Source organism: Mobula birostris, chromosome 15, assembly GCF_030028105.1.
Source record: "Mobula birostris isolate sMobBir1 chromosome 15, sMobBir1.hap1, whole genome shotgun sequence".
Taxonomy (NCBI): domain Eukaryota; kingdom Metazoa; phylum Chordata; class Chondrichthyes; order Myliobatiformes; family Myliobatidae; genus Mobula; species Mobula birostris.
Genome location: NC_092384.1, coordinates 61,816,319 through 61,840,387, shown reverse-complemented (window position 1 = coordinate 61,840,387; position 24,069 = coordinate 61,816,319). Strand labels below are relative to the sequence as shown.

General features: G+C 43.0%; 1 protein-coding gene across 5 annotated transcripts in view; it reads right to left on the bottom strand.

Moving 5' to 3' along the window:
• LOC140210700 (rifampicin phosphotransferase-like) overlaps nt 1-24,069 on the bottom strand; it is a 208,439-nt gene that overhangs the window by 123,938 nt on the left and 60,432 nt on the right. For 4 of the 5 annotated variants that reach the window (XM_072279895.1, XM_072279897.1, XM_072279898.1 and 1 more), the window contains 7 exons: nt 23,906-23,958; nt 19,627-19,754; nt 18,927-19,083; nt 18,658-18,844; nt 9,600-9,706; nt 9,375-9,416; nt 7,720-7,915 (listed from right to left, as the gene is read on the bottom strand). In XM_072279895.1, coding sequence (XP_072135996.1) covers nt 7,720-7,915; nt 9,375-9,416; nt 9,600-9,706; nt 18,658-18,844; nt 18,927-19,083; nt 19,627-19,754; nt 23,906-23,958 — 870 coding nt within the window. The remainder of the gene's footprint in view (nt 1-7,719; nt 7,916-9,374; nt 9,417-9,599; nt 9,707-18,657; nt 18,845-18,926; nt 19,084-19,626; nt 19,755-23,905; nt 23,959-24,069) is intronic. The other variant, XM_072279896.1, reaches the window with a different exon arrangement.

Sequence of the window (24,069 nt, the reverse complement as noted above, 5' to 3'; positions counted from 1 at the left end):
TTTGAGTGTTTGGTAGGATTTTAATCAACAGCTTTCAGATATAAGCTTTCCAATGACTGGATCATCTTAGCAATTGGAAGAAATAGATTACAATAAATATTTAGAAAATAAATGGCTTCCAAGTTTGTTTTGTATAAATTCTCTCATAAGTCTGCCTTTCAAACATCAAGCAGGCTCCCACGTGAAACAGCAAATAAATTATCAGATAAATTTATTTTATTTTTTATTGAGATATAGCAGGGAATAGACCCCTCCAACCCTTTAAGCAGCACTACCCAGCAACCCCTGATTCAACCTAACCTAATCGCAGGACAATATACAATGACCAGTTAGCCTATCAACTTCCACATCTTTGGAATGTGGGAGGAAGCCAGAGCACCCAGAGGAACCCGCGCAGTCACAGGGAGAACGCACAAATTCCTTACAAGCAGCAGTGGGATTTGAACCCCGATCTCCTGTACTGTAAAGCATTGTGCTACCCACTATTCTACCAGTCATGTTTACCTTTCCGGGTGATATTAGGTCTACCAATATGAGTCAACAGTAAAAACCCATAATGCAGATCAGGCAGCATCTATGGAAAGGAATAAAGAGTCAACTTTCCGGGCTGAGACCCATTAGGACTCCTGATCAGGACACCTTCATCTGGAATATGAAACAATACCTATTTTGCAGGAAATAAAAGTAGCAAATACCCAAGTTAAAACCAGAGTGATTTAGTTCCAGATTCCCTGGAGGTATTAGCATTCTCTTGTTGTGTATTGTGTGCATTAACCTTTGAGAAAAGAAGCCAAGGAACCTACGATGATAATTGGTATAGAAGTTTGCCTGTCCATTGATGTTTAAGTTATGTGTGTTGAATTAAAAATCTCTACCGGATATGAAAATGTCATTTCCTGATCTAGAAAACCGAGAACCAGCCATTCACTTTCAGCTGGATATTAACTGATTAAAAAATTGGCACCTGATGACAAGAATTGAGAACTGGCAAGTAAGCATGTTATTGCATGGCTCTATATTCAGCCAGCTGAATAACCCGGCTACAACCCAAGGTACACATGGGCAAGTGTTTTCATTGTAGGGTTGGATGTCAGATGTAGAGCATTGTAATGACTTGGAAATCAGTTTTACCTAAACCAGAGAACTAACATTAGCAAGGTTTCTGCAGAATACTCAATGGACGCAGCCTAGAAGATTAGCTCGCCTTTGGAGTTTCGGGATTTCATGGCTCTGGAGGCGGGTGTTCTCGAGGTCAGCGTCTCTGCACAAATTGGTGAGTCATGGGAGATGGAAGATCTCTGGCTATGTGCCCAGAGGCCTGAATTCTTTGGACACAGAGCTCGGAAAAAGCAACGCAATGGACTTTTAACATTGTAAATCAGAAGTTGCTTGTTATGGCTCCCCTCTAACTATGAAACAGAGACACCTATTTTTCCCTTGTTAGGGAGAGTGAGAGCCTGTAGTACGTCAAATTACTGGGTGAAAGAGTAGCCTTTGGGATACTGCAAGTCCGTGTCTTTACTGATGGCTAGCTGCACGCTTGAGTGCTCGGTGGGGGGGGGGGCGCCGATGCCTTTTTGCTGGTGGGGGAGGGGTGATCATTGCTTTGCTGCTGCTTACGTGTGGGACGGGGGGAGCTGGGGTGGCTTTGGGGTTTAACATTTTACTGTCATTCATTCTTTGGGGCACTCCTCTGTTTACGTGGACTGTTGCGAAGTAAAAGAATTTCAGGATGTATACATTTCCCTGACATTAAATGTACCTTTGAAAGATTTAAAACTATTTTTTAGTTGATAATACTACAAAGAAGTTGGATTTGAATTAACTAGATCAAGCAGGTATTTACCATACATTTTCAAGTTTACTGATAAAGACACCAAGATATGCACAAAGCCTGGATAACAGACAGAGGCTTAGGTACACACCTGCACTACGTTAAGACCAGGATTCAAACTGAACATAATCAGAAGAACATTTGATCTGAAATATCAACTATTTCCTTCTCATCACAGATAATGACTGCCTGAACTTCTGAGAAATCCCAGCAATTTTAATTTTATTTCACATTTCCAGTATCTGCAATATTTCACTTACTGTTGTATTCATGACCAATTCTCCACCAGCAAATCTCACCTTAGAGAAGCTTTCCTCCCTTCAATGAAAGAACTCTGAACCAAAGCATTCAGACCATTTTTTAGAGCATTATATGTTAATTGGGTCACCATGCTAAGGATAGGATGTGGTAGAAATAGAGAAAGTGCAGAAGAGCTTTACAGAGATGTTGCCTGGAATAAAGGGCTTGATTTATAAAAAGGCATTGGATAGACTGGGTTTATTATAATAAAATATAGGAAAGTGAGGGATGACCTTAGCGGTTTCTAAACATATGAGGGGGATAAACAGGAAGAGTCATTTTATGTTGGGAAATAGAGTTTGCAACTAAAAGGCAAAGTTTTAAGGTGAGGGAGAAAAATTTTAAAGGAGAACTGAGGGTATTCAGAGGGTAGCGGTTATCTAAACGAGCCATCAGAGGAGAGGGTAGAGGCAAATACTTATATGTTGTTTAAAAGGCACTTGGACAGGTACTTAGATAGGAAAGACCTTGAAAGATATAGGCCCTAATGCAGGCAAATGTGACTAATGTAGATAGGCATCAGGGCTGACATAGACAAAGTTAGCCCTTGCAGATCCTCACAGATGCTACCTGACCTACTGAGAACTTGCAGCAATTTCTTTTCTTTAGTCCCTTATCAGTAATATTCCTACTAATCATATTGGATTAGAATAATTATATTTTCTTATTTTGAGATACTGCATTGAACGGGCTCTTCCAGCCCAACGATCCACTCTGCCCAGCAACCCACACATTTGATCCTAGTCTAATTACAGGACAATTTACAATGGCCAATTGATTTACAATCCAGTTATGTTTGGAATGTGGGAGGAAACCAGGGCACCTGGAGGAAACCCACACGCTCACTGGAAGGGCGTGCACAAGCTTGTTCCAGAGGATGCCGGAATTCAACTCTGAACTCTGGGCATCATGCTGACCACTACACTAATGTGAAGCACGATTAGAATTGTTGATTTACTACTATTTACTTGTTCTGAATTTATAAGGCATCAATTATTTTTCTCAATGTAACGTTAGAAGACTACCTCTCAATAGATTCTACTCAAAGTGGAACCACCTCTGCAGTGTATTAGCAATGTTATCTGATTAGCTTTTGTTTGTCAAACAGTTACAGTGGAGTGGATTGCCAAGTATAATCAATTATCTTAATTATAATTAAGACCTTTAAAAATACGATGCGTGAACAAATTATACTAATGAACATACAAAAAAACAAACTCAAAAAGGTTTGTTGGATTGGAGACAGCCGCCTTCTTGATTAAGTATACAGAATTATGAGGAACAGTGATAGAACATAGAATAGTACAGCACAGGACAGGCCCTTCGCCCCACAATGTTGTGCTGACCCTCAAACCCTGCCTCCCTTATGACCGCCCACCTTAAATTCCTCCATATACCTGTCTAGTAGTCTCTTAAACTTCACTAGTGTATCTGCCTCCACCACTGACTCAGGCAGTGCATTCCACGCACCAACCACTCTCTGAGTGAAAAACCTTCCTCTAATGTCCCCCTTGAACTTCCCACCCCTTACCTTAAAGCCATGTCCTCTTGTATTGAGCAGTGGTGCCATGGGGAAGAGGCGCTGGCTATCCACTCTATCTATTCCTCTTATTATCTTGTACACCTCTATCATGTCTCCTCTCATCCTCCTTCTCTCCACAGAGTAAAGCCCTAACTCCCTTAATCTCTGATCATAATGCATACTCTCTAAACCAGGCAGCATCCTGGTAAATCTCCTCTGTACCCTTTCCAATGCTTCCACATCCTTCCTATAGTGAGGCAACCAGAACTGAACACGGTACTCCAAGTGTGGTCTAACTTGAGTTCTATAGAGCTGCATCATTACATCACAACTCTTAAACTCCATTGCTCAACTTATGAAAGCTAACACCCCATAAGCTTTCTTAACTACCCTATCCACCTGTGAGGCAACTTTCAGGGATCTGTGGACATGTACCCCCAGATCCCTCTGCTCCTCCACACTACCAAGTATCCTGCCATTTACTTTGTACTCTGCCTTGGAGTTTGTCCTTTCAAAGTGTACCACCTCACACTTCTCCGGGTTGAACTCCATCTGCCACTTCTCAGCCCACTTCTGCATCCTATCAATGTCTCTCTGCAATCTTTGACAATCCTCTACACTATCTACAACACCACCAACCTTTGTGTCATCTGCAAAATTGCCAACCCACCCTTCTACCCCAACATCCAGGTCGTTAATAAAAATCACAGAAGGTAGAGATCACAGAACAGATCCTTGTGGGACACCACTAGTCACAATCCTCCAATCTGAATGTACTCCCTCCACCACCACCCTCTGCCTTCTGCAGGCAAGCCAATTCTGAATCCACCTGACAAACTTCCCTGGATCCCATGCCTTCTGACTTTCTGAATAAGCCTACCGTGTGGAACCTTGTCAAATGCCTTACTAAAATCCATATAGATCACATCCACTGCACTACCCTCATCTATATGCCTGGTCATCTCCTCAAAGAACTCTATCAGGCTTGTTAGACATGATCTGCCCTTCACAAAGCCATGCTGACTGTCCCTGATCAGACTATAATTCTCTAAATGCCCAGAGACCCTATCTCTAAGATTCTTTTCCAACAGCTTTTCCACCACAGACGTAAGGCTCACTGGTCTATAATTACCCGGACTATCCCTACTACCTTTTTTGAACAAGGGGACAACATTCACCTCCCTCCAATCCTCCGGTACCATTCCTGTGGACAACGAGGACATAAAGATCCTAGCCAGAGGCTCAGCAACCTCTTCCCTCACCTCGTGGAGCAGCCTGGGGAATATTCCGTCAGGCCCTGGGGACTTATTCGTTCTAATGTATTTTAGCAACTCCAACACCTCCTCTCCCTTAATATCAACATGCTCCAGAACATCAACCTCACTCATATTGTCCTCACCATCATCAAATTCCCTCTCATTGGTGAATACCGAAGAGAAGTATTCATTGAGGACCTTGCTCACTTCCACAGCCTCCAGGCACATCTTCCCACCTTTATCTCTAATCGGTCCTACCTTCACTCCTGTCATCCTTTTTTTCTTCACATAATTGAAGAATGCCTTGGGGTTTTCCTTTACCCGACTCGCCAAGGCCTTCTCATGCCCCCTTCTTGCTCTTCTCAGCCCCTTCTTAAGCTCCTTTCTTGCAACAGACCCATCTGATCCCTGCTTCCTAAACCTTATGTATGCTGCCTTCTTCCACCTGCAAAAGCATCGTCCCAATTCACACCCGCAAGTTCTAGCCTTATAGCCTCATAGTTTGCCCTTCCCCAATTAAAAATTTTCCTGTCCTCTCTGATTCTATCCTTTTCCATGATAATGCTAAAGACCAGGGAGCGATGGTCACTGTCCCCCAGATGCTCAACCACTGAGGGATCTGTGGCCTGACCCAGTTCGTTACCTAGTACTAGATCTAGTATGGCATTCCCCCTAGCTGGCCTGTCCACATACTGTGATAGGAATCCATCCTGGGCACACTTGACAAACTCTGCCCCATCTAAACCCTTAGAACTAATCAGGTGCCAATCAATATTCGGGAAGTTAAAGTCACCCATAATAACAACCCTGTTATTTTTGCACCTTTCCAAAATCTGCCTCCCAATCTGCTCCTCTGTATCTCTGCTGCTACCAGGGGGCCTATAGAATACCCCCAATAGAGTAACTGCTCCTTTCCTGTTCCTGACTTGCACCCATACTGACTCAAAAGAGGATCCTGCTACATTACCCACCCTTTCTGTAATAGTATCCCTGACCAGTAATGCCACCCCTCCTCCCCTTTTTCTGCCCTCTCTATCCCTTTTAAAGCACTGAAATCCAGGAATATTGAGAATCCATTCCTGCCCTGGTGCCAACCAAGTCTCTGTAATAACCACTACATCATAACTCCATGTATGTATCCAAGTTCTCAGTTCATCACCTTTGTTCCTGATGCTTCTTGCATTGCGGTACACACATTTCAGCCCTTCTACTTTACTGTCTTTACACCGTTTATTCTGCTTCTCTTTCCTCAAAGCCTCTCTGTATGTTAGATCTGGCTTTACTCCATGCACTTCCTCACTGTTCGATCGCTCCGGATCCCATCCCCCTTGCAAATTAGTTTAAACCCTCCCGAACCATGCTAGCAAACCTACCTGCAAGGATATTTCTCCCCCTCTGATTCAGGTGCAACAGATCCATTCTGTACAGGTCCCACCTTCCCCAGAAGAGATCCCAATGATCCAAAAATCTAAAACCCTGCTCCCTGTACCAACTCCTCAGCCACGCATTCAACTGCCATCTCCCCCAATTCTTACCATCACTGTCACGTAGCACTGGCAGCAATCCTGAGAACGTCGCCCTTGAGGTCCTGTTCTTCAGCCTTCTGCCTAGTTCTCGAAACTCACACTTCAGGACCTCATCCCTCTTCCTGCCTATGTATCACAACTTCTGGTTGCTTTCCTTCTCGTACCAGGATGTCATGCACCCAGTCAGAGACATCCTGGACCCTCGCACCCGAGAGGCAACAAACCATGCGGGTGTGCTTCTCATGTCCACAAAATCTCCTGTCTGCTCCCCTGACTATAGAGTCTCCAATGACAACAGCTCTTCTCTTCTCTGTCCCACCCTTCTGCACCACCGGGTCAGACTCAGTGCTGGAGGCCCTGCCACCGTGGCTCACACCTGGTCGGTCATAGCCGCCAACAGTATCCAGGACGGTAAACTTATTATTCAGGGGAATGGCTACAGGGGTGTTCTGCACTACCTGTCTGCTCACCTTCACTTTCCCCCCTCTGACTGCCACCCAACGACCTGCTTCCGACAGCCTAGGTGTGACTACCTCCCTGTAGCTCTCATCTATGACTGCCTCATTCTCCCTTATGAGTCCAAGGTCACCCAGCTGCTGCTCCAGATTCCTTTCATGGTCTTCCAGATCGCCCAGCCGTATGCACTTCTGGCAGATGTGACTCTGCGGGAGAGGGGCGTTCCCCCAAGACTGCCACATCTCACATGAGAGGCACATCACCATCTCAGGAGGCATTGTAAAGACTAACTGCGAGCGAGCTTGTCCTCCGCCTCTTCTCATCGAAGCCTCTCGAGTCAAAGCCTCAAAGCTCCACTCCTTCACTGGCCGCTTTCCACAGATGGTGATAAGTAACAAATAAACTCTTTCTCCTTCACAGGCAAGTCCATAACTGTTGACAATATGATTAAGGGCATTTTTTCACCCAGTGAGTGCTTAAAATCTGGAACACACAGCCTGTAGGTGTGGTGGAGTCAAGCAGTCACACAACTATGTACTTAGATGAACAACTGAAACACAGGTGAGACTCCATTAGAGTGAATCTATTCAAAGCTATATTCAAGTCAAGAATAAATTTTACCTACACATAGTTCAAGAATGAACACAAAGCTGCTGATTACAGATTTCAATTGCCATATTGAGACTTTGAATAAATTATTTAATTCAAATTATTAGGAAATTCTGATCTTTTAACTGGAGATAAATTTAATAGATTACAAAATTTTTCACTGACTCTTTATTTTCCCCATCATACTGCGATAGACCCACTCAGTATCTTTCTCACCTGTTCAAAGCCTTTCAATCCCAGTTCGGTGCTGAGCTGCCCTGCAGCAGACGAATCCTCAGTGTCCTCCCCAAGCGCACTGGACCTGACGGCCAATCGCTGCTCAGTTCCCAACAGCCTCAGCTCAGCCAATTGATCGTGAATGGCTTTTTCAATCTCTGGAGCCAGTTTGGTGTTTTCGAACAACTCAATGCACCTGGAGAACAGTGAAGGGCAGTTCATGTTCCAGAAAACAAAGCTCATTATAACTCTTTGCTCAGATGTTTAATTAGTGTCAGATTTTTTAAAATAAAAAAATCATTATGCAGAATAATTCATAATCTCGAAGGCACAACTTTTCTGAAGATTGGTCACCTGCTTTTCATCTCAGTTGGTATCACCTTGCGTAGATTGGTCACCTTTCTCTTCACCATTTACACCTCGGACTTCAACTACTGCACAGAGTCTTGTCATCTTCAGAAGTTTTCGGATGACTCTGCCATAGATGGATGCATCAGCAAGGGAGATGAGGCTGAGTACAGGGCTACGGTAGGAAACTTTGTCACATGGTGTGAGCAGAATTATCTGCAGCTTAATGTGAAAAAGACTAAGGAGCTGGTGGTAGACCTGAGGAGAGCTAAGGTACCGGTGACCCCTGTTTCCATCCAGGGGGTCAGTGTGGACATGGTGGAGGATTACAAATAACTGGGGATACGAATTGACAATAAACTGGACTGGTCAAAGAACACTGAGGCTGTCTACAAGAAGGGTCAGAGCCGTCTCTATTTCCTGAGGAGACTGAGGTCCTTTAACATCTGCCGGACGATGCTGAGGATGTTCTACGAGTCTGTGGTGGCCAGTGCTATCATGTTTGCTGTTGTGTGCTGGGGCAGCAGGCTGAGGGTGGCAGACACCAACAGAATCAACAAACTCATTCATAAGGCCAGTGATGTTGTGGGGATGGAACTGGATTCTCTGACGGTGGTGTCTGAAAAGAGGATGCTGTCCAAGTTGCATGCCATCTTGGTCAATGTCTCCCATCCACTACATAATGTACTGGCTGGGCACAGGAGTACATTCAGCCAGAGACTCATTCCACCGAGATGTAACACAGAGCGTCATAAGAAGTCATTCCTGCCTGTGGCCATCAAACTTTACAACTCCTCCCTTGGAAGGTCAGACACCCTGAGCCAATAGGCTGGTCCTGGACTTATTTCATAATTTACTGGCATAATTTAGATGTTACTATTTAACTATTTATGGTTCTAACACTATTTATTATTTATGGTGCAACTGTAACGAAAACCAATTTCCCCTGGGATCAATAAAGTATGACTATGATTATGACTAAATCCCTGCTGCCTGTGCCTGTGCCTGTGCCTGTGTCCTTTTTCACATTTCTTACTTACCCATCATGTTTTTGATTTGGCCTTTTAATCTCCATTCTGAAATTCTCATGTTTGTTTTAACTTCCTTTGTAACTTCTGATTCTATGAACCTTGTCCTCCTACTCATTGTTTGACCTTAAAGGTGTTTCAGTGTTTAAAAGTTAATTGTCCTTCCAATAATTGTGGGCACAGCAGTGTATAGAATGTTTTGACTCATTAAAACATTAGAAATATAGTGATGTTAAAAAACGTTGCCTTCAAAAGGACTTTTTCTATGACCGTTTTTACCTTTCACACAGTTCACGCAGGTTTCCACTTCTGTGAGTGCTACTGAAACAGAAAAAAAAAGTGCAGTTAAAAATCAGAAAGTGATTGGAGTGGCACATATCAAGAATGCTAATACACTACCTGAATTTTACTTCATTATCAGTTCTGAAGAGAAACTTGAAAGAGCTTTAAAAATCTAAGATTTAATTATTTAACAACTTTTATTTTAATTGAGGAAGGACATACCTGGTTTCATCACTGATTTCTGACACAGCTTGCTGGAGACTGCTGTTCATTTTCATCTGGTGCTCTAGAGCTGCTCTCGTGACACAGAAACCCCTAGGTACAATAAACTGGCAGACAGAAAAAAAAAATATTTCTTTACTTCGAACAGTCAACATGGATTCGTACGTGGAAGGTCATGTCTGACAAATCTTATTGAAATTTTTGAAGAGGTTACTAGGAAAGTTGACGAGGGTAAAGCGGTGGATGTTATCTATATGGACTTCAGTAAGGCCTTTGACAAGGTCTCACATGGAAGGTTGGTTAGGAAGGTTCAATTGTTAGGTATTAATATTGAAGTAGTAAAATGGATTCAGCAGTGGCTGGATGGGAGATGCCAGAGAGTGGTGGTGGATAACTGTTTGTCAGGTTGGAGGCCGGTGACTAGTGGTGTGCCTCAGGGATCTGTACTGGGTCCAATGTTATTTATCATATACATTAATGATCTGGATGATGGAGTGGTAAATTGGATGAGTAAGTATGCAGATGATACTAAGATAGGTGGAGTTGTGGATAATGAAGTAGGCTTTCAAAGCTTGCAGAGAGATTTGGGCCAGTTAGAAGAGTGGTCTGAAAGATAGCAGATGGAGTTTAATGCTGATAAATGTGAGGTGCTACATTTTGGTATGACTAATCAAAATAGGACATACATGGTAAATGCTAGGATGTTGAAGAATGCAGTCGAACAGAGGGATCTAGGAATAATGGTGCATAGTTCCCTGAAGGTGGAATCTCATGTGGATAGGGTGGTGAAGAAAGCTTTTGGTATGCTGGCCTTTATAAATCAGAGCATTGAGTATAGGAGTTGGGATGTAATGTTGAAATTGTACAAGGCATTGGTGAGGCCAAATTTGGAGTATTGTGTACAGTTTTGGTCACCGATTTATGGGAAAGATGTCAACAAATTAGAGAGAGTACAGAGAAGATTTACTAGAATGTTACCTGGGTTTCATCACCTAAGTTACAGAGAAAGGTTGAACAAGTTGGGTCTTTATTCTTTGGAGCATAGAAGGTTGAGGGGAGACTTGATAGAGGTATTTAAAATTATGAGGGGGATAGATAGAGTTGACGTGGATAGGCTTTTTCCATTGACAGTGGAGGAGATTCAAACAAGAGGACTTGAGTTGAGAGTTAAAGGGCAAAAGTTTAGGGCTAACATGAGGGGGAACTTCTTTACCCAGAGAGTGGTAGTTGTGTGGAACGAGCTTCCAGCAGAAGTGGTTGAGGCAGGTTCAATGTTGTCGTTTAAAGTTAAATTGGACAGCTATGTGGACAGGAAAGGAAAGGAGGGTTATGGGCTTTGTGCAGGTCTGTGGGACTAGGTGACAGTTAGAGTTTGGCACAGACTAGAAGGGTCGAGATGGCCTGTTTCTGTGCTGTAATTGTTATATGGTTATATGGAGTGAACTGGCTTTATCTATCACTTTTATGCAATGTTAGAATTAACTAATATTTTCAAATAAATAATTTGGAACCATCCACTCAAAGATACTGGAATACATCTATTCTTGTATCAAAAGAAAGAGAACATTTCAAGCTCATCTCATTTCAGTGGAACTGCCATTAACTTATATTAATGGGTAATTAAAGTAGGCAATTAACTTAACAGAGTAACACACAATGTGCAGGTAGACCTCAGCAAGTCAGGCAGCATCTATGGAGATGAATGAAGAATCGACCTTTTGAACCAAGATGGTCTCAGCCCAAAACGTCAACTCTTTATTCCTTTCTATAGATGTTGCCTGACCTACTGAGTTCCTGCCGCATTTTGTATACGTTACTCTGGATTTCTAACATCTGCAGAAACATCCTCTGGGCATCCCCCCTCCCCCTTTCTTTCTCCCTGGGCTTCCCGTCCCATGATCCTCTCGTATCCCTTTTGCCAATCAACTGTCCAGCTCTTGGCTCCATCCCTCCCCCTCCTGTCTTCTCCTATCATTTTGGATCTCCCCCTCCCACTCCACTTTCAAATCTCTTACTAGCTCTTCTTTCAGTTAGTCCTGACGAAGGGTCTCGGCCCGAAACGTCGGCTGTACCTCTTCCTAGAGATGCTGCCTGGCCTGCTGCGTTCACCAGCAATTTTTATGTGTGTTGCTTGAAATTCCAGCATCTGCAGATTTCCTCGTATCTGCAGAATCTCTTGTGTTTGTAATTAACTTGCCCTCTGATGTGATGGAGGAGGAAACTCACACAGCGACAGAATTTTAAAAAGTGCAAATTTCCTATCCTGAACCCAATATCGAAGCTCATAGTCAAACCCTAGCCCCTGATGCTGTTAAACAACATCATAAATTGCTGCGTTGCTGTGTCATTTTCATTAAACACTACAAATGCCTAAAATATACAACTACCCTCTGAATGAGAGTAAATATGAAAGGCATTAGGACAACTTTAGTTAAATCCCAGTGTTTTCTTTTTCTTACCTTTTTTAAAAGAGGGTTGTGACAGAAAAGTGATTCAGAAAGTAAGTTCTATGCTATGGGGGGGCAGGAGAGTTACACTTGAAGAACCAATACCAGTTTTAGTGTCCAACATGAAGGGAAAGCCATAACTGATATCAGAACAACGTTTTCAGGTTACCACTCAGGTAACTAGTTTACTCAATATATTGGGACAAGTATGGCCAGCAGCAAGACATTGAGTTGGAGCATTAGCCATCTGGAGTGGAGCAAAGCAGCAGGACAAAGGTAGGTATGTGTAGAGAGGCAATGTATTTAAAAATCAAAATCTGTGCTATTTGAAGATTTTCACCTACCCACTAGCTTTCAATTTCCAGAATGGGAGGCTCTCCAATCTGGTGAAAATCAAGATTTCTCCTACAGATTACTGAAAATTCATTCTTGCATAAAACTGTCCCTTTGCTATCCATTACATAGGACAAATTTAAGCCCTGAAAGTTGTACTAGAATAGAGAAGATAGAACAGTACAGCATAGTACAGGCTTTTTCATTCCACTTGAGTGCCAACTTTTTAACCTACTCTTAAGACTAAACTAACCCTTCCCTCCTACATAGCCCTCCATTTATCTATGACTCATGTACCCACAACTGTCTCTATGCTGAACATCATGAACTTTTACCCAACAGAGGACAAACAGGTATTGGTGCCAACCTCCGTGCCTCTAGTAAGAAAGCATATTGTACCAAGGAAGGACCATGCTGTACACAGGAAGCATAAAAGTGGCAAAAGCAGTGTTCCAACTACAACATTTTTGCAAAATGTGACTTGGTTTTCAGCTGGAAGAGAGTTCAAGGAGCTTGAGGAAAGTTGCAAGCATTTGGCTTTTGAAAGTATTAAGAACCGGAATCTACTGTGGGTGCATTAAGGTCATTGCATGAACTCCAGGTGGGAGACAAAAAGCTGCTTGTAAAAGTAGATGCAAAAAACTAAAGCCCAGCTTGATGAATGGAAGGCCAAAAAGAAAGGAGTCAATGGAGTTAAGAAAAAAAGAACTCGTCAGATGATATTGTGGATGAGGAAACCAAGAGGAGAGATCAGGTCGTAAAGGAAGCATGATAAGGATTAATGAGAAAATGCTCCAGTGAACTAAATGCATCTTCCTAACATCAAGGTGCACAAACTCGAAGAAGAAAAAGGAAGGGGGGGAAGCGAAGGTGAGCAGACAGGTAGTGCAGAGCACCCCTGTAGCCATTCCCCTGAATAATAAGTTTACCGTACTGGATACTGTTGACGGGGACAACCGACCAGGTGTGAGCCACGGTGGCAGGGCCTCCGGCACTGAGGCTGACCCGGTGGTGCAGAAGCGTGGGACGGAGAAGAGGAGAGCTGTCGTCATTGGAGACTCTATAGTCAGGGGAGCAGACAGGAGATTTTGTGGACGTGAGAAGGACAGCCGCATGGTTTGTTGCCTCCCAGGTGCCAGGGTCCGGGATGTCTCTGACCGGGTGCATGACATCCTGGCACGAGAGGGAAAGCAACCAGAAGTCATGATACATGTTGGGACCAACGACAGAGGCAGGAAGAGGGATGAGGTCCTGAAGTGTGAGTTTCGGGAACTAGGCAGAAGGCAGAAGAACAGAACCTCAAGGGTGGCGTTCTCAGGATTGCTGCCAGTGCTACGTGACAGTGATGGTAAGAATTGGGGGAGATGGCAGTTGAATGCACGGCTGCGGAGTCGGTGCAGGGAGCAGGGTTATAGATTTTTGGATCATTGGGATCTCTTCTGGGGAAGGTGGGACCTGTACAGATTTGATGGGTTGCACCAGCGAGCACTGTGAGGGTCATGTTTTTTGACTTCTCTAGTGCGTTCAACACCATCCGCCCTGCTCTGCTGGGGGAGAAGCTGACAGCGATGCAGGTGGATGCTCCCCTGGTGTCATGGATTCTTGATTACCTGACTGGCAGACCACAGTACGTGTGCTTGCAACACAGTGTGTCCGACAGAGTGATCAGCAGCACTGGGGCTCCACAGGGGACTATCTTGTCTCCCTTTCTCTTCACCATTTACACCTCGGACTTCAACTACTGCACAGAGTCTTGTCATCTTCAGAAGCTTTCGGATGCCTCTGCCACAGTTGGATGCATCAGCAAGGGAGATGAGGTCGAGTACAGGGCTACTGTAGGAAACTTTGTCACATGGTGTGAGCAGAATTATCTGCAGCTTAATGTGAAAAAGATTCAGGAGCTGGTGGTAGACCTGAGGAGAGCTAAGGCACCGGTGACCCCTGTTTTCATCCAGGGGGTCAGTGTGGACATGGTGGAGGATTACAAATACCTGGGGATACGTATTGACAATAAACTGGACTGATCAAAGAACACTAAGGCTGTCTACAAGAAGGGTCAGAGCCGTCTCTATTTCCTGAGGAGACTGAGGTCCTTTAACATCTGCTGGACGATGCTGAGGATGTTCTACGATTCTGTGGTGGCCAGTGCTATCAGGTTTGCTGTTGTGTGCTGGGGCAGCAGGCTGAGGGTGGCAGACACCAACAGAATCAACAAACTCATTCGTAAGGCCAGTGATGTTGTGGGGATGGAACTGGGCTCTCTCACGGTGGTGTCTGAAAAGAGGATGCTGTCTAAGTTGCATGCCATCTTGGTCAATGTCTCCCATCCACACATAATGTACTGGCTGGGCACAGGAGTACATTCAGCCAGAGACTCATTCCTCCAAGATGCAACACAGAGCATCATAGGAAGTCATTCCTGCCTGTGGCCATCAAACTTTACAACTCCTCCCTTGGAGGGTCAGACACCCTGAGCCAATAGGCTGGTCCTGGACTTATTTCATAATTTACTGGCATAATTTACATACTACTATTTAAGTATTTATGGTTCTATTACTATTTATATTACTATTCATTATTTATGGTGCAACTGTAATGAAAACCAATTTCCCCCTGGGATCAATAAAGTATGACTATGACTATGACTATGACCTGAACTCGAGAGGGAGCAATATCCTTGCAGGTAGGTTTGCTAGCATGGCTCGGGAGGGTTTAAACTAATTTGCAAGGATGATGAGACCCAGAGCGATAGAGCAGTGAAAGAAGTGCATGGAATAAAGCCAGATCTAACATATAGAGAGGCTTTGAGGAAAGAGAAGCAGAATAAACAGTGTAAAGACAATAAGATAGAAGGGCTGAAATGTGTGTACCTCAGTGCAACTAGCATCAGGAACAAAGCTTGGATACATACATGGAATTATGATGTAGTGGACGTTACAGAGACTTGGCTGGCACCAGGGCAGGAATGGATTCTCAATATTCCTGGATTTCAGTGCTTTAAAAGGGATCGAGAGGGCGGAAAAAGGGGAGGAGGGGTGGCATTACTGGTCAGGGATACTATTACAGCTACAGAAAGGGTGGGTAATGCAGCAGGATCCTCTTTTGAGTCAGTATGGGTGGAAGTCAGGAACAGGAAGGGAGCAGTTACTCTATTGGGGGTATTCTATAGGCCCCCTGGTAGCAGCAGAGATACAGAGGAGCAGACTGGGAGGCAGATTTTGGAAAGGTGCAAAAATAACAGTGTTGTTATCATGGGTGACTTTAACTTCCCTAATATTGATTGGCACCTAATTAGTTCCAAGGGTTTAGATGGGGCAGAGTTTGTTAAGTGTGTCCACGACGGATTCCTGTCACAGTATGTGGACAGGCCGACTAGGGGGAATGCCACACTAGATCCAGTACAAGGTAATGAACCGGGTCAGGTCACAGATCTCTCAGTGGGTCAGCATCTGGGGGACAGTGACCACCGCTCCCTGGCCTTTAGCATTATCATGGAAAAGGATAGAATCAGAGAGGACAGGAAAATTTCTGATTGGGGAAGGACAAATTATGAGGCTATAAGGCTAGAAGTTGCAGGTGTGAATTGGGATGATGTTTTTGCAGGGAAATGTACTATGGACATGTGGTCGATGTTTAGAGATCTCTTGCAGGGTGTTAGGGATAAATTTGTCCCGGTGAGGAAGATAAAGAATGGTAGGGTGAAGGAACCATGGGTGACAAGTGAGGTGGAAAATCTAGTCAGGTGGAAGAAGGCAGCACACATGAGGTTTAGGAAGCAGGGATCAGATGGGTCTATTGCAAGAAAAGAGCTTAAGAAGGGGCTGAGAAGAGCAAGAAGGGGGCATGAGAAGGCCTTGGCGAGTAGGGTAAAGGAAAACCCCAAGGCATTCTTCAATTATGTGAAGAAAAAAAGGATGACAGGAGTGAAGGTAGGATCAATTAGAGATAAAGGTGGGAAGATGAGCCTGGAGGCTGTGGAAGTGAGCGAGGTCTTCAATGAATACTTCTCTTCGGTATTCACCAATGAGAGGAAACTTGATGATGGTGAGGACAATATGAGTGAGGTTGATGTTCTGGAGCATGTTGATATTAAGGGAGAGGAGGTGTTGGAGTTGTTAAAATACATTAAGACGGATAAGGCCTCGGGGCCTGACGGAATATTCCCCAGGCTGCTCCACAATGCGAGGAAAGAGATTGCTGAGCCTCTGGCTAGGATCTTTATGTCCTCGTTGTCCACGGGAATGGTACCGGAGGATTGGAGGGAAGCGAATGTTGTCCCCTTGTTGAAAAAAGGTAGTAGGGATAGTCCGGGTAATTATAGACCAGTGAGCCTTACATCTGTGGTGGTAAAGCTGTTGGAAGAGATAGGATCTATGGGCACTTAGAGAATCATGGTCTGACCAGGGACAGTCAGCATGGCTTTGTGAAGGGCAGATCATGTCTAACAAGCATGATAGAATTTTTTGAGGAGGTGACCAGGCATATAGATAAGGGTAGTGCAGTGGATGTGATCTATATGGATTTTAGTAAGGCATTTGACAAGGTTCCACACGGTAGGCTTATTCAGAAAGTCAGAAGGCATGGGATCCAGGGAAGTTTGGCCAGCTGAATTCAGAATTGGCTTGCCTGCAGAAGGCAGAGGGTCGTAGTGGAGGGAGTACATTCAGATTGGAGGATTGTGACTAGTGGTGTCTCACAAGGATCTGTTCTGGGACCTCACTTTTCGTGATTTTTAACGATCTGGATGTTGGGGTAGAAGGGTGGGTTGGCAAGTTTGCAGACAACACAAAGGTTGGTGGTGTTGTAGATAGTGTAGAGAATTGTGGCAGATTGCAGAGAGACATTGATAGGATGCAGAAGTGGGCTGAGAAGTGGCAGATGGAGTTCAACCTGGAGAAGTGTGAGGTGGTACACTTTGGAAGGACAAACTCCAAGGCAGAGTACAAATTAAATGACAGGATACTTGGTAGTGTGGAGGAGCAGAGGGATCTGGGGGTACGTGTCCACAGATCCCTGAAAGTTGCCTCACAGGTGAATAGGGTAGTTAAGAAAGCTTATGGGTGTTAGCTTTCATAAATCGAGGGATTGAGTTTAAGAGTTGTGATGTAATGATGCAGCTCTATAGAACTCTGGTTAGGCCACACTTGGAGTACTGTGTCCAGTTCTGGTCGCCTCACTACAGGAAGGATGTAGAAGCATTGGAAAGGGTACAGAGGAGATTTACCAGGATGCTGCTTGGTTTGGAGAGCATGCATTATGATCAGAGATTAAGGGAGCTAGGGCTTTACTCTTTGGAGAGAAGGAGGATGAGAGGAGACATGATAGAGGTGTACAAGATAATAAGAGGAATAGATAGAGTGGATAGCCAGCGCCTCTTCCCCAGGGCACCACTGCTCAATACAAGAGGATATGGCTTTAAGGTAAGGGGTGGGAAGTTCAAGGGGGATATTAGAGGAAGGTTTTTTACTCAGAGAGTGGTTGGTGTGTGGAATGCACTGCCTGAGTCAGTGGTGGAGGCAGATACACTAGTGAAGTTTAAGAGACTACTAGACAGGTATATGGAGGAATTTAAGGTGGGGGCTTATATGGGAGGCAGGGTTTGAGGGTTGGCACAACATTGTGGGCCAAAGGGCCTGTACTGTGCTGTACTATTCTATGTTCTATGTTCTATGTAAGAAGAAAGGTGACCAGAACTGTCAAGACCACATCCTGCAGTCTCACCGAGTCAACTCCTATAACCACCACGAAGGAGGCCCAGAACCTGAGATTGCTGTCACAGCCACATGTCTCACCTACAAAGCAGTGTGATTCTCATGTCAGGAAAGGCCTGAATGGTTCAAATTAAACTTACTGTTCTGTGGATGTCTGTTGATAGTAGTTGCGTTTTATAGTATACTGTGTATATAGTTGAGATGCATTCTTTGTTAAGTTTACAGCTAAGCAAGGTGGAGTGTTGTGTATTTAATATTTAAGGAATATTTGAGTAATCTTGTATTTATATATGTGATTAAGCATCCTTACTCATTTAAATAGTTAAGAGTTATGCAAAAATACATTAATTGCATATGTTGTCACATGATATGGGCATGCCTCACTTAAAGTAAACTCAACGTTGACCTGCATTTTGGACTCCTGTGTCTTCCTTTGAATTAGCTAAATATTTTAAAGTTACAAAACCTATTACCCTGTCTTCACACCTGAACATTGTTTATTTACCTACCAGCGAGACCTCCTGGGAATATTGTAATTGTATCATACTGTTTTGCTGTTTTACTCACCTGCAATCCAAAGCATTTCTGCATTTCCGTCAGCTGCGCCAGCTGAGCTCCTTTACCACCCACTATCGCAGTGCATTGGCACGCCTCACTGGAGAACGACTGTACCAGCCTGGAGCATGCTGGCACCACAGGTTCCTGGAAACTTTTGGCTAACACTGGGTCTTGAGCCTGCCGCCCACTTTCATTTCTAATAAGGGAACAAACATAATTACCTCAGCTTCAAATATTACTGAGTAATGATATTGATTACCTCTTCACAGGAGACCTACCTGTAATAAAATTCAGTTATGCCCCAACCACGAATAGTTAAATTCAAGCGATAGTTGGCCACACACTCATAGAATCGACTTTCCCACAGTAGTCCTCCACAGAGTAGCGGACAGGCACTCTTATCAATGGATATTTGTAGGTTAAATAGTTGGCTGTCTGTCATATGAAAAAAAATGAATGAAGGAAAATAGGCATGCCTTAAAATCTAATGAGAATCCATTAGTTAGTGATTACAATATGAAGCAAATTCCATATAATCCATAATATGTTATCTTTATCACTATAATGGTTCAATCAGCCTAAAACCAAAATGGAAGTGATTTTCAGATCAAGATGTATCACTGCTTCATTAAAGTATGTTTGTACTCTGTAATCTTCCTACAAATAGTGAAATAATGGATGTTCTGTTTAATTGTCCCCCTTGTGATTAAGACAACTATATTCTTGGGCAACAAATTAGCTATATTAGCTTAGAATAGCTAGGATTATATACAGTTAATAGAGATGGCAGATATATGCCTGTACATCTGCTCTGCTAACCAAATTCTGAGAGTGATCATAGGAAATAAGACACTTCCTATTCTTTTCCATTAGAAATAGAATTAACCTACATCATTTTAAAGTGAATCAATGACAGTTCAGTATACATGGCCCCATTTTAACGTGAATTCTGTAGTGGATAGGTAGTTTTTTTCTCACCTGCTGTAAAACTGAATCTGTACAGGTCACCAATGACCCCGTCATCAGCTACGTCTGTCAAAGAGATATCCGACCAATCAATCCCTGCCGTCCTTCCATCTGGAAACATCACAAAGCCGAATTTCATACTGGAAGAAGATAGAATTTTTTCTAATAGACACAGTTTAAACCCCCTACCACAGATTTCCAATATGTAAAGCATTACATAAATAAATTTTACTGATTTCTGCTTTAGTTAAAAAGGAAACAAACTGTAGAGGAAGACTATTTATATACAATAATGCAATTCTAATAACACTGAACGCCAATTTTTTTTTTTTTGAAGTGTTGATTCCTCAGAATTTTTTTGGCTTCAGTAGACCACTTGAAGCTGAACATAAACATGTTTTCAGACTACTTTCATCATGTAGGAATTTGAAGAAACAAAACATGAACTTTTATTGAATATAATGTGCTTATTTGCATAACGATGCTGATGCTTTGCAATCGTTTAACTAATCTAAAAATGCTTTGTTAATTAGCTTCATTTATACTTTGCCTGAGGTTCCTCACTTAAGTGTTCAACAATGATCAGCCAGCATTGATAGATTCCAATTGTCCTGACACCATTTCTCCATGACCACATATCCTGGTGAAACCTTTCACCGTACTTGTCACTGACAGCCCAAAGATTTACAGGGAAGAAGTCCAAATGGAAATGCAGGAAAATCAATCTTTAATGACATGTTGCACTTCATGGTTTTGTATGCATGAAGCATGTTGTCAACCAGCTGCATGTAGTTTGGTGCTCTGTATTTGACAAGAAAATTTTCAACAAATTTCTTGAATGTCTTCTAAGCAATTTTCTCCAGTTGACGAGCAGTTCTTTGAATTGCCTGTCATGGATGACCTGCTTGACTTGTGGACCGACAAAAATGCTTCCTTAATCTTGCATCGGACACTCTGACTTGAAAATGGTGTTTCATAGTGAAATTACATGGCAATTTTTATGATCAGCACCCCAAAATCCACAAGATATACCCAAAAGTATTCAGGAAGCAAAATCTTTGTTACCCAGTGTAATCTTTATTAAAACATGCAAATTCAGCCTTTACTCATTGTAGCAAAGTATTCCAATGGATCATATCAACTTGCAGTCCAAAGAGTTTTTATTTGTTGCAACAAATTCCGTAATCCATCCATGCTTCAGGACTGGATAAATAGTTTTTTTAATATAAGGGATTAAAATGGGAATAGTTGAAATGTCTAGTTGGGTTTATTCAGTCATGGGAACAATCTTTCAGTACAGACTTGAACTGTCAAAATAGCACCCACTATATACTTCACATTTTCCCCTGTTTATTCATTTTATCCAATAATATTGGTCTTGCTTTTCATTCACAATTAGCTAACCATTTACTGGATTAGATAGTGGGACCATCAGACAAGTCACCATTGTTTCTGGAGTAAACCTGACGTTGGCATATGTGCTATTAACTCGCGAGCTGCTGTCTAAGCAGGCTTGGACAAGCTTTTTTGCAGTAGTGGCTTGCTGAGAAACACATCATGAAAACATGAGATGCAATTATTATTATCAATGCATGTTGGTTTCTTGACAGCCTTTGTGTGTACTTTCTCATTGATAGTATTATATTTCTTAGTTCTACTGTGAATGCCTGCAAAAACTGAATTTCAGCATAGTAAATGGTGAAATACATGTACTTTGATAATGAATTTACTTTGGACATCATGAGGATTGATTACAATTGTCTATAGCCTGGCACAAGAGGGGGTGACTGTTTGTGAGACAGGTAGGGGATCCTTGCGAGAACCCTCAGCCCTTGATCTTGCCCAAAAGGTCTGAGATTGTTGCTCTCTGCGTGGATGAGACTGGGGGCCACAGGAATGATGAGTAACCAAACTGGGGTACTATCGTTCAAGAGGGGTGGAGAGAGAAGAGATAGGTAGTTGTAATTGAGGATAGTACAGTAAGGGGTCTAGAGGCCTCAAATGTTGGAAACAAAATTGCCGGACGAAGTATTAACAACCTCAGATATGCAGACGATACTACTCTAAAGGCTGAACATGAGCAGGATCTAAGGAAGCTTCTAAACAAAGTGAAAGAAAAGAAGTGCAAAACCTGGCTTGTTGCTCAATATTAAGAAAACCAAGATTATGTTGACCAGCCCTATTAACTCCGTGGTAATAAATGGAAAGGAAGTGGAAGCAGTGACGGATTTTGTCTTTCTCGGTTTCAAAGATTTCTACAGATGATAACTGCAGCCACAAAATTAAACAGCGTTTACTTCAGGGGAGGCAACAATGGCAAATTTAGATAAAATGCTGAAGAGCGGAGACATAACATTGTCTACGAAGATCCATACCATGAAGTCTATGATATTTCTATTTGTGATGTATGGCGGTGAGAGCTGGACTGTTACTAAGGCTGAACACAAAAGAATCAATACCTTTGAATTTGGAAGCTGGAGGAAAGTGTTAAGAGTTCGCTGGACAGCAAGAAGATCCAACAAGTCAATACTTGAAGAAATACAGCCAGACTGCTCACTAGGAGGCTTGATCATCAGACAAAAGCTCAAATATTTTGGCTACATCATGAGAAGACAGGTTTCCTTGGAGAAGACCCTCACGTTCGGTAAAACAGAAGGTAAAAGAAGGCGAGGACGACAGAGGCTACGATGTATAGGTAACATTACCCAAACAATGCATATTATGTTGGGGATCTTAGGGAGGCAGCTTCCAACAAGAAGGCTTGGTGTGCAGGAGTTCATGAGGTCACGGAGAGTCAGACTCGACTTAATAATGGAACAACAACAAACAGTAAGGGGAATAGGCACAATTCACTCTCACAGGACCTCTAGGGTAGTAATGTCAGGATTGCTGCCTGTGCCACGTACTAGCGAGTGCAAGAATAGCATGATCATGTGTATTAATGTGTGGCTAAGAGACTGGTGTAGGGGGCAGGGCTTCAGAGTCCTGGATCATTGGAGCCTCTTCTGGGGAAGGTACAACCTGTACAAAAAGGATGAGTCACACCTGAACCCAAAGGGGTCCAATATCCTAGCGGGCACATTTAATAGAGCTGTTCAGGAGGGTTTAAACTAATTTGGTATGGGAAAGGGCACCAGAGTGATAGGGTTGAGGAAGGGGAAAACGGAAATAAATCAAAGATAGGGTACAACAGAGATTATAGAAAGAACATGCAGGAGATGAGGCTTAATTACAGCCAGTGGCATGAGTTACAGGGCAATAGAGGAGTGGTACAGTTAAAACAGAAAGCAACAACTACTGGACTGAAAGTGTTCTATTTGAATGCACACAGCATGAGGAATAAAATGGATGATCTTGAAATTCAGCTACAGATTGGCAAGTATGACATTTTAGCCATCTCTGAAACTTAGCTGAAGGATGATTGCATTGGGAGCTGAAAGTCCGAGGATATATGGTGTATCGGAAAGATAGGTTAGTATGCAGAGGGGATGGTGTGGCTCTGTTTATAAAAAATAATATTAAATCATTGGAAAGGGATGACATAGGATTGGAAGGTGTGGAGTCTCTGTGGGTTGAGTTAAGAAATGGCAAGTGTAAAAGGACACTAATGGCAGTTGTATACAGGCCTCCAAACAGCAGCCGGGATGCAGATTACAAATTACAGCAAGAGATAGAAAAGGCATGTCAGAAAGACAATGTCATGATAGTCGTTGGGGATTTTAACATGAAAGTGGATTAAAAAAACTAGATCAGTACTGGACCTCAAAGAGAGAGAATTGTAGAATGTCTAAGGTATGGCTTTTTAGAACAGCTTGTTGTTGAGTCCACTAGGGGATCGACTGTGCTGGATTGGATGCTGTGCAGTGATCTGGAGGTGATAAGAGGGCCTTAGGTTAAGGAACCCTTAGGGAACAGTGATCACAATATGATCGAGTTCACATTGAAATTTGAGAGGGAAAAATTAAAATCCAATGTGTCGGTATTGCAGTGGAATAAAGGAAATTACAATAGCATGAGAGGGGAACTGGCCGAAGTTGACTGGAAAGGGACATTTGCAGGAAGGACAACAGAGCAGCAATGGCTGGAGTTTTTGCAAAAAATGAGGGAGGTGCAAGACAGATATATTCCGAATAAGAAGAAATTTTCAAAGGGAAGAAGGACAGTACCGTGGCTGACAAGTGAAGTCACGGCCAAAGTAAAAGCTTAATCCAATTTGGTTCATCCCCAGACAGCAACTGAAATCTTCTAAACTGGTTCTCAATACAACTCTGACAAGAAAGTGCCAACTTACTTTGAGGTGGTTACGGGAGCTGACACTGCTGTTAAGTTCACTGATAATCCGTTCTGCAAAAGATAAACATATTGTAGATGACAGATGTGTTATCTGAGCAAGAATAAATGTTCTCCACTTTTTGGGTGTCACCCAGCCAGTAAATGGATGCTCAACCTATTATA